The sequence below is a fragment of the Lepidochelys kempii genome, chromosome 4, assembly GCF_965140285.1.
Source record: "Lepidochelys kempii isolate rLepKem1 chromosome 4, rLepKem1.hap1, whole genome shotgun sequence".
Lineage (NCBI taxonomy): Eukaryota > Metazoa > Chordata > Testudines > Cheloniidae > Lepidochelys > Lepidochelys kempii.
This window is the reverse complement of record NC_136383.1, coordinates 116,555,140-116,566,415: the sequence shown is the minus strand read 5'-3', so window position 1 is coordinate 116,566,415 and position 11,276 is coordinate 116,555,140. Positions and strand designations below refer to the sequence as shown.

The following is an 11,276-nucleotide window of genomic DNA, read 5'->3' as shown; positions in this document are numbered from 1 at the left end:
GAAGGGACAGCTCCCAGCCAGGCGCTCTCCCGGCTCTGGCTACAGACAGCGGGAAGCCGGGGGCAGCGGTCGTGCATTATTCTGCTCCTAACGCTCCAGTCTTTTGTCCGCTCCGCTCCCCTCCCCGCCCACTTCCCCGGGGCAGTTTTGCAGGCGCAGACTCCTGGCGCGGCGTCCCGGCCGCTCCCTGCAGAGGCCTGCTGGCGGGGAGGATTTGCAGTGCAGCTCGCACCCGCGCCGGGCGCTTTTACTTCCGTGTCAGAGGCAGGCAGCGGCGGCGGGGCGGTTACCTCCCCGGCACGCTTCGGCCTCACCCACCGCCGCCCTCCGGGCTGAGGCTAGACTGGAGATCGAGGGGCGGCCGGGCTCACGGATATCGCCCCCCCCCTTTTGCAGCTGCTGCTGCAGGCACCAGAGAGAAGCAGGGAAGCGGCCGTAAGGAGCAGCGGATTTTCCCCTTCCTGCTCAGGAACCAGGAGCTGTGCGTGGGTTCCCCCCCGCTCTGCACCTATTGCCACAGAAGGCCAGTCTGCGCTGCCGCCCCTGACCAACTTCTGCGGTGGGGGGAGGGAGCAGCAGCCAGCCCAAAGTTGCTACATAGACCGAGGCTTCCCGGCGAGATCTGGCACCAAGTCCAGATCCTTTGAAAGAAGAAGGAGCCAGCAGGTGCTTTGCGGTGTGGACGTGCCCATTGCGCAAACCCCCCGCCCCCCCATCCAGCTGGGAAGCCCTCGCCTCTCCAAGTGCGCCAGCACGGCGGTATCTTCCCCCAGAGACGGCGGGTAATGCGAGTGGGTGGGTCGGTGGACGCAACTCCATTCCCAGCGCTTCGCTGCGAGCCAGGCAGCCGCAGGGGATCCGCAATCTTTGCTGCGGGGCAGGAGGAGTCGCCAGGAAGGGCCCGCTTTGCCCAGGGTGGGGGTGTGAGGACACCCTCCCTCCGGATCGCTCTTTCTACCGGCGGGCTAGTGCGGTGCTTTTCCTATTCGCCCAGGGCTTTCCAGTCGCCTAGCGCTGCCATCCTCTCCCCCGTTCCCTTTGTACTTTAGTTCACGTGCTGCCTACTAACTCACCGGGCTGGTTTGAAACCCCCCGTGAGATTTCTCTTCGCGGGTGGGGGGCTTGCGTCTCCCGGATCCCACCAGCCAACCCCAGCTCTGCCACTGCGCTGCTGCATCCCTTCACGCGTGTTTATGGTCGCCAGCCGCCGATCCCGGTAGTGGCAAGTGCAGAGGCGCTGGGGGGAGGGAGAGAGCCGGGCAGAGAGCGAGCATGGCCGAGAGAAAGAGGAACTGGAACAAGGAAGATGACCTGCCCGTGTATCTGGCCAGGCCGGGCACCACGGCTCAGACCCCTCGCCAGAAATACGGGGGCATGTTCGCCTCGGTGGAGGGGGCCTACGAGAACAAAACCATCGACTTCGATGCCTACAGCGTGGGGAAGAAGGGCTCCCGGACCCCGCGCAGCGGCAGCAGACACGACATGCTGCTGGATGCCGGGGACAGTTACAGTGAGACCGCCAGCGATGTCAGCGAGGTCTCCGGCTCCGTGGTCAGCTCCCCCGGGGACCGGGACGACAAGACCCCGGGCATCGAGATCAGATACCCGGCGGGGAAAGAGCTGCTGCAGGGCCAGGACAATGGGAAGGTAAGGGGACAGGGGGTGGCAGGGTCTCGGGACCGAGCGCCGGCAGGGGGAGAGAACCCATTCATGGCTACAGCGCTCAGGAGCCCTAGGCATCAGGAGCGTCGCAACTGCAACAGCGAAGGGTGCTGGCTTCCCAAGCGATGCAGCACAAGCCCTGCCGCAGAGCTTTACTGCGGCTTGCCGGTAGGTCCAGGGCTATTGCAGGGATCACGCGTTTGAGCATAACTGCCATGTATCCCAGCTTAGGCTTGGCGCTGCAGGTCCCCTGTGTGCGGAATAAATACACCGGGACGCTGTGACTGCAGCCCGAGTAGGGCTCAGGCATAGCGCATCTTCCGAAGCCTGGGACGTCACTCCTTCAGCTTCTTTTTAAAAATCTAACTAATCAAAACAAAAAAAATCAAAGGTCGTGGCAGTTTGTCCTGAGGGGCCTCTCCTAACCTGGGAGCCGTCAGTTTCACTTTTCCTATCGCTGCAAAAGCCCTGATGAGTCAATCGCACCCACCCACCTCTACATACACCAACTCCACCTCTCTCCCCGTCCTGTCTGTCTTGTGAGATTTGTTCGGTTAATGCTGATCTCAAGCCACCTGGGTCCTCCCGGGGTTTCATTGTATCCTTAGCAGATTGTTTATAGCTGTAAGCAAACAGAATGGGGTCCCAAAGCTCAGGCATTTTCTTTAAAACGACGATAATTGTCTAATCTCTGGACTGCGGAGCTAAACACTGGATAATGGCCTGATTCCTGACTTGGTTGACCTCTGTTTCCGTGGCGGTAAGCGATTTTCAATCCTCCTCCCCCCCCATTGGAGCAGGACAAAGACTATACCAAGATAAATTAGGAAATTAGAAATGCAGCTGGGTTCTCTAACCAGTAGCTTCTTGCAGTCTGGGCAGTCCCACGTCTGTAGCATACAAGCCTGTGGCAGAGGTCATAAATAAGAGACCTCTACATCACAACACACAGGGGACTGGCTTTCCTGGGAGATGATAGCGTTTTTCCCTCTCTAAATAAATAGACCTTTGCAGTTATTTTTTCACTTTGGTAAGTGGATCTCTGAACACATTTGCTTCCCATGCACACACACTCCAAACAAGCACAAATAAATCCCTTCCACTTTTCACTCCATTTGGCTTTTAACACACACAGCCAGAATATATGTCAATAAGATTTCTTTTATTTTTTTTTGCAACCTAGGAGCCGAAATCTTTTTTGTTTGTCTTGAGCCAGGATCTGGTACACTTTCCTGGTGTGTAGACATAGGACAGAGCATAAAGATGGTACTGGTCATTAGATGTAGTTTTGTGCCAGATGAAATATGTTACTTGAGAAACTGGAATCACTTAATACTGTATAGGGGTCTGGTTGACTGCAAAGGGCTTCCATCAGGCCCTAGGTGTAGCCAGCTGTGCTGCAGTCTTCCCTTCCCTGTCTATTTCCTATTAATTATTTCAACTTTATGTCAAAATGATAACCCTCCCTGCACAGTGAGGGTGCCTCATTGCATGTGCTTTGTACTCTTCCCTCCTGAGTTCTGCCTCCTATTTAAAATTGCACACATCAGGCAACAACATGTACTCTAAACTTGCCCAGGAATTATGTATTTATGTGATTCCAGATCAGTAATGGGTTGGCTTCTCCTGAATTGGGGGGAAAGGTTTGAAATCATCCCATAATCTATATTTAGATAATGGCGTGGGAAGAGGGGAGGAGAACCTGCAGCCATACCCATTCTGTACGCACTCACCTCCACCCCCAGCTGGAACTTTGAGCACGGAAGCCAGCTTTCAGTGGAAAAGTGATAAAGTGTCAGGGATGTGTCCTGATTTTAAAAATGACTTGGTGCAATTTAGCGCTGGCCTGGTTCCAGAACTCATTTTATGAAAGGGCTTCCGGAAGGATTTAAACTTTTGGGTCAGTGTCTGAGCCTTTGACTTCCCTTACTCTGGTCCCCTGAGGAGCCTTCAGCAGCCAGCAAGGGAACAATGTAGGTGAAATACGGGGAAAGGAGAGGCTTCACTCAGCAATCTGCTGAGTTCTCTGCAATGAGGGAGGCCCACGTGAATCCCACCTGTTCTCGCCTATCTGCGCTGCAGTGTGCTGCCCGTGGGTCTCTCGCCCGTTATCTGTGCAGACAGGGAGGGGACATTCACACGGCGAGGTAGCGGGGCTTTGTCCCAGCCCTGGTAGAAATACAGCCCGAGAAGCGGTCTGTGGGAGAGCAGGCGTTGGGGATCTGCCCGCTGCTAGGTGTGTGTGTGTGTGGCGGGGGGGACGGCGTTTTCCAGCCCCGGTATTGGAGGCCACAGATGGATTGATGGGTTGGGGAGGGGGAGAAGGGAAAGGAAACGCTTCCTGGGTTGCGCCGAGCGAATCCTGCTCAGCTTTGCAGCCGGGAGGGCGCTGCTGCAGCCGCTGCACGGAGCTCTGGCCAACTCCCTCGGGGTGGCGCGCCCCTGGGCTATTGCAACCGAAACAAGGGGGCTAGATTTGCCTTTCCCGGGAAGGAAACGCTGCCTCCATTGAATAGCTCCCCCGCCCCCCCCTTCCCCGTATCTCTGCATTGTGCTGTTCCCGGGGTGCGTGGTGCGCGCAGGGCTCGCAGGCGGCAGCATGTCTTACCAGGGCAAGAAGAGCATCCCCCACATAACGGTAAGCGGAGCCCAGGGCCCGGGAGTGGGGTGAGGGGTTACCCGGGAACCACAGGGCGGAGAGGGGGCATTGCTGCTCTGCCAGGGCGCTGAGCAATCAGGGATCCTGGGGGGTGGGGATAGATGGTCGGTTATGGCGGCTGGTTGATTTCAGGGCGAGGGCATATTACAGCATGGCAACGAAGCAGGGTTCATACGGATCGGAATCCGGATCGAGAGCGGCTCTGCTGGAGGGAGCCCCCCCACTGAGCGGCGGGCAGGGGAAAGGGAGTGTTCCGCTCCCCTCCCCTCCGCTTCTCTTCCCCCCCCCCAAGCCCTCAGCCCGCGCTGTGTGTGTGTGAGAGTGATCGCTCGGTTGGAAATAATCGCAGTGGGTTTCTGGGGGGCGGGGGTGGTGGCAGATCTGTCTTGGGGAGATCAGCGGCTTTATTGCCCTTTTTCCCCCCTTGGATCCACGCAGGGGGTGGGGGGGGCGGAGGGGATGGCAGTAAATTAAAAGATGTCTCGGGGGCGGGGGGGGGGGTCGTGTGCTTGGCGCTGAAACGACAGCGGTTCTTGCTAAGGTGATAGTCTTGGGGAGAGTCAGCCACTGATGTGAAGCAGAACAAAAGAGGGAGGGGAACCGGGCAGCCAGCACAATGCCTCGGAGAGCCCCAGCGCACGTAGAGAGAGAAATTACATCTTGCATCCAGAGCAAAAAACTGATGTGGGGGAGGGGGATCGGAAGGGCAACAAGCCAAGAGTGAATTAAAAAATGTGGAGACGTAAAGAGCGCCATGATGAGAGAGAGCCAACACCTCTCGGTGCTTTTAATAGATCTCTGCGAACACTATTACCAAAGAGATCAGGAGTCAAAGAGTTAATCGCAATTCCCGGGGACCTTCAGCTGGCTATTTGCATCCATTTGCAAGATGGTTTTCCTGCAAAGGGGATCTGGGTGCTTTGATCTTGCATATTGTTTCCCTCGGAGATACAGCGATGAACAGCGGCTGAGCATAAAGACTAGACAGAGCTTCACATAAACTGTAGGAAGGAGGGTAACCTCCTTGGTGTTTTCGACCATTTTGATTCTTTCACAAGACCAACGCCCTCCACCAAAGGCCACAGAGTCTGACTCAAAAACGTCACTTACAGACACAAAAGCGCCCCCCCCACACACACACTTTGTTTTTGGCAGAAATGTATTTATTCGGGCCACATAGGATCCAATGGTGTGAGTTGGTTCCATGCTGCAGCATCCCATGGGAAGAGATAAAAGGCAGAAATTGAGGTGAGCTCCAACGAGGTTCCATTTCTTTGGGCTTTTATTGGGGAGCAAGCAATGCTCCGGTATCTTGGAAACTGGCCAGTTCCTAGTGCAAGATCTTAATTGATGAAGGATGGGTTGACAAGCGGGTGTGAAAACTTGTTAAACAGCTCTCACTGCAGGAACGTTGCTAGACATTATTTCAGCCAGTGTTGCAACATTTGCAAGCACTTCAGAGCTACAAGGGCTTAAATATTTCAAAAGTTATTTTTTTAAAATGCCATAAAGGGATGTGTGACTCCTTCAGTGCCCAACTGCTTACTGGTGTGTCAAATTATCAAGAGGCAGTGTAGTCTAGTAGCAAGGACATTGGACTGGAAGTCCAGAAACCGATGTTCTGTTTCTATCCGTCACAAACCTTCTGTGGAACTTTGGGCAGTTCACTTTGCCTCTGTTTTCCCTCCACCCTTTTTCTGTCTAGACTGTAAACTGTTCAAGGCAGGGACTGTCTTTGCTAAGTGAGTATGTATATTGCCTAGCACAAAGGAGAGCCAATCTTGGGTGGGACTTTAAGGTGCTACTTTAATACAAATGATATGCAAATGTGTACCCAGCAGCAATAGTGCACTATCCAATTTTGAGTAAAGAAAGAAACTAGAAGAACTAGTTTGGGGGGAGGCATAGCTCAGTGGTGTGAGCATTGGCCTGCTAATCCCGGGGTTGTGAATTCAATCCTTGAGGTGGCCATTTAGGGCTCTGGGGCAAAAATTGGGGATTGGTCCTACTTTGTGAGTTGGACTCACAATCAGGGGGTTGGACTAGATGACCTCTTGAGGTCTCTTCTAACCCTGATATTCTATGAACTGACTGAGATATTTGCCTCTAAATCCACAGTGTGTTATAGCTTTCACTATTTCCTATTGTCTTAGGACAACATAATCAAGAACAAGGAAAGAGAGCCCCAGATATGGCAGGTGCCCAGTTCTCTCCACATGCATATCCATTAGTACCAGTGCTGTTTTTGTGACCAAATTAAAGGCAAAAAGAACATAGCCAAAGTTGGCAGACCCAGAACTTGAACTTTGTTTCTGTCCCTTACTCTTTCCCTCGGGTGTCGGGGAGCAAATTATGCAAATAGTCTTGGTTCTGTATATTGTGAGGTGTGTACATTTCCTGCCCCAGAAGAGTCTACAACCTAACAGGAGGTGTCTGTGTCTATGTCTTTGTAACAATAACACAGCTCATAAGATAAACTCTACATTAGTGAATGAGTGAAAGGGAAAAATTGGTAAAGAAACATTTTGCAGCTTCAAGCCTCCAGGGCTCTTACTGAACATAATGCATGCTCATTGCAAAATTATCAAACAAAAAATCAACCAAAACCACCCTTAATAGCATCTCCAACTTTTTCCCCCCTGATCTTTTGGACCTGCCACCAGCTCTGTTTTCATTATATCAGTTGGAGTTTTGCTGTTGGGGAAGTACAGATTGATCCTTAATCTTGCTTCCTGAAGGCTCTGCAGTGGATTTTCAGTACTGCTGTCCGATGTACTAATCATGTGTCCCAAACTCTCACAGAAGTCAGAAGGAATTCTGGATGTGCAAGCAAAGCAGAGGCAGGCCTTAGTATCCTATATTGTACCAACGTCTGGTGGTGGTGAGGGGTTGCGTTGGCTCTGTTTAGTCAATTGTCAAAGATTCCAAAATGGTTTTGGGAAATGTTTTGTTGTTGTTCCCAGTTCATGATTGAAAGGCATCACCAAAAGCCATATCTGCAATCATTACTCAGACAAAACTTACACTGACTTCAGAGGGATTCTTCCATGGGTGAGAACGGAAACATCAGACTCTAAGTGTGTATTATACACGTAGAGTCGTGTTGGAACAATTTGCATAGCGGGGGTGCTGAGAGCCATTGAACCAAATTGCAAACGCTGTATATGGTGGAAACCACTTCAAGCCAGAGAGTGCTGCTGTACCCCGTCACTCCTAGTTCTAGCATCCCTGTACATGTATCCTTGTGGAAGAACCAAGCAACATTCTCAGTCTGACCAGTCATGGCAGAGACTCAGAAATCATGATAGGAAATCAGCACAATAGTAGTTACCTATAGAATGCTCACTGTGATCTGACAAGGGAAATAATTTTGCTATTCCCTACTTGTCTGACTTTGCCTCTTACTGTGTTGCTCCCGGACTCCTGCTCACTGCTTGCAATGCCAGCTCTGATGCCCTCTTCATCCATTTCTCCCATGAACCTCTCCATGTCTTTCTTTCATGCATCCCCCTTTGTATGGAACAAGTCTAGTTTAATCTGCCAAGCCCACGCCCTCTTCTCATGTTAATCGCTCCTGAAAATTAATCTCTTCTGTGATGCCCACAATGAATGGGTGAAAAATAGTTACTATCTTAAAATCTCTTTTTGTTCCTTCCTTATTTTTATACTAGGGCTGTCAAGCAATTAAAAAAATAATCGTGATTAATTGCATGATTAATCGTACTGTTAATAATTGAATACCATTTATTTAAATATTTTTTGATGTTTTCTACATTTTCAAATATATTCGATTTTAATTAGAACACAGAATACAAAGTGTACAGTGCTCACTTTCTATTTATTTTTGACTACAAATATCATGTAAATATCTTGCGACGCTGGCTACAACAGTGCCATGCGAATGCCTATTTTCACTTTCAGCTGACATTGTGAACAAAAAGCAGGCAGCGTTATCTCCTGCAAGTGTAAACAAACTTGTTTGTCTGAGCGATTGGCTGAACAAGAAGTAGGACTGAGTGGACTTGTAGGCTCAAAAGTTTTACATTGTTTCATTTTTGAATGCAAGTTTTTTTTTACATAATTCTTCATTCATGATAAAGAGATTTCACTACAGTACTCATACAGTACTTCAACTTTCATGGTAGAGAGATTGCACTACAGTACTTGTAATGGGGGGATTGAAAAATACTATTTCTTTTGTTTTTTACAGTGCAAATATTTGAAATAAAAAATAATAAACATAAGAACATAAGAATGGCCATACTGGGTCAGACCAAAGGTCCATCAAGCCCAGTATCCTGTCTGCCGACAATGGCTAATGGCAGGTGCCCCAAAGGGAATGAACAGACAGGTAAATATAATATAAAGTGAGCAGTGTACACTTTGTATTCTGTGTTGTAATTGAAGTCAATATATTTGAAAATGTAAAAAACATCCAAAAATATTTAATACACTTCAATTGGTATTCTATTGTTTAACAGTGCGATTAAAACTGCGATTAATTGGGATTAATTTGTTGAGTTAATCGCGTGAGTTAACTGCGATTAATCAACAGCCCTATTTTATACATTTTTTAAAGAATGAACTCTGAATTGAACCACAATGCTGTGCACATGCCGAAATGCAGGGACCATGTGAGCATCTTGTCACCTTCACCCTTTCTCTTTGTCTCTTTCCTACTGTTCATCTCTCCCACTTGTTGTGTCATATCAATGAAATTAATTACTGGTGAGGTATAGTGCTACCCAGTGTAAGGGTGGCAGAATCCAGCGATTGGATTGCAAACACTTTTGGGTAGGAACTCAACCCCCATCCAAAATTGTACTTAGGCTCCTAAGTTCCATTGAAGTTGATGGAAGTTAGGAGCCTAAATACCTTTTGTGGATCTGGGCTTCTGTCTTTCTGTCTTCTTTGACAGACCTAGTTGATTTCTGGGTCTATAAAATAATAAATAATGAGACTAAGCCTTTTTCCATAGGGTACAGCAGGGAGTGTAGCATGGTTGTGTTTCTGTTCAGGTGTAAGCAGAGGATGAGAGTTGGTGCGAATAAGCTTAAGCACATCACGTAGTCCTCTGCACTGAGTGAAAGTAAATCCCAAGCCCTTAGTGGGCTCTCACCCTGTTGTTCTTGAGTGCAGAGTAAAGAAGAGGCAGGGAATGGACCAGGAGTCCAATTAGAAATCTGCTTAATCATCATCCTCATCATGAGAATAGGATAGTTAGCGACATACTCCCTTCTTAGACTTTTCTTGTGTTCTAGGCAGGAATCGTGTTGACTGTGCAGCTGCACTCTCATTAAAGTAGGATTGAGTTCTCCTGCATCCATGGTCCTGCCCATCACTTTTGACCTGGTGCTTGTACACATCACAATCTACACCTCTTCTGTGCAGGATGAAGCTCCAAATAATGTTGGGGAATCAGGGGCTCTGCCACGATACAATGAAGCATTGAAACATCTATCATTGTTTGCTGTTCATTATTACATTTAGAACATAAGAATGGCCGTACTGGGTCAGACCAAAGGTCCATCTAGCCCAGTATCCTGTCTTCCGACAGTGGCCTATACCAGGTGCCCCAGAGGGAATGAACGGAACAGGTAATCATCAAGTGATCCATCCTCATTGCCCATTCCCAGCTTCTGGCAAACAGAGGCTAGGGACACCATCCCTGCCCATCCTGGCGAATAGCCATTGATGGACCTATCCTCCACGAATTTATTTAGTTCTTTTTTGAACCCTTCTTATAGTATTGGCCTTCACAACATCATTTGGTAAAGAGTTCCACAGGCGGACTGTGCGTTGTGTGAAGAAATACTTCCTTTTATTTGTTTTAAACCTCCTGCCTATTAATTTCATTTGGTGACCCCTAGTTCTTGTGTTATAAGGAGTAAATAACACTTCCTTATTTACTTTCTCCACACCAGTCACAATTTTATAGACCTCTGTCAGATCCCCCCCCTAGTCAATTTTGTGTGTTTCTACAGCGCTTGGTATTTTCCAGGCATGTAGGAAGATGAGCTGCCAGTTTAAATACACAAAATACAGGCAAAAGAGATGTGACACATTAGCAAAGTGCCTGGTACATGCGTTGTTTAGTTCAATGATTTATTTACATTTTAAATTATTTCATGTTGTCATTTGAGCTCAGTTAACAGGAGGACAAGGAAGGGTGTGCAGCGAGTGGTGGACAGCTAGCCACGAGAAGTGAGGATTGAGGCAGGACCAGTAAGAGAGATGTTTCTTAGTCTATTAGAGATGAGGATCTCTTCCAGAAGAAGGGAGTGGCCCAAATTGTGGCCTGGAGTCATCAGTGGGAGAAGGAGATGAGATGCAGTGGAGCTGGTAGAATGTAATGTATGGGGGTGTAGTATGGGGTAAAATAGGAGACAAGAGGTGAGATATATCAGGGGAATTTTGAATTTGATGTAAAATGCGGTAGGAAGCCAACATAGGAAGATGTTCATAACAATGGGCAAAGAAGATAATTTTAGATGTAACATGTAGAATTGACTGAAGTGAGCAGATCTGAGAGGCAAGCAGGCTTGAAAGAAACAGGTTACAAAGAGATCACAATAGCATTGTCAGTATTGTTCTTTCTGGTGACACAATCCTCTAAAACTGGTCACTGATGGTCAAGATGGGTAAATTGCAGACTTCCATAAGGCTTTGTCTTAGACACGTAGCCTTTAAGGTCAGAAGGGACGATCATGATCATCTAGTCTGACCTCCTGCACATTGCAGGCCACAGAATCTCAGCCACCCAATCCTGTAATAGAACCTCTGGCTGAGTTACTGAAGTCCTCAATTTAAAGGCTTCAAGTTACAAAGAATCTACCATTTACAGTAGTTTAAATTTGCAAGTGACCCATGCCCCATGCTGCAGAGGAAGGCGAAAAACCCCAACAGTCTCTGTCAATCTGACCCGGCAGGACAATTCCTTCCTGACCTCAGTTAT

General features: G+C 48.8%; 1 protein-coding gene across 2 annotated transcripts in view; it reads left to right on the top strand.

The window, feature by feature from the left end:
- Positions 1 to 382: 382 nt before the first annotated feature.
- Positions 383 to 11,276, top strand: part of CRMP1 (collapsin response mediator protein 1) — a 68,518-nt gene continuing 57,624 nt past the window's right edge. The window contains exon 1 of one of the 2 annotated variants that reach the window (XM_073342537.2): positions 383 to 1,647. In XM_073342537.2, the coding sequence (XP_073198638.1) occupies positions 1,273 to 1,647 (375 nt within the window). In that variant the 5' untranslated portion in view covers positions 383 to 1,272. Of the gene's footprint in view, positions 1,648 to 4,009; positions 4,301 to 11,276 lie in introns of those variants that run through there. The other variant, XM_073342538.2, reaches the window with a different exon arrangement.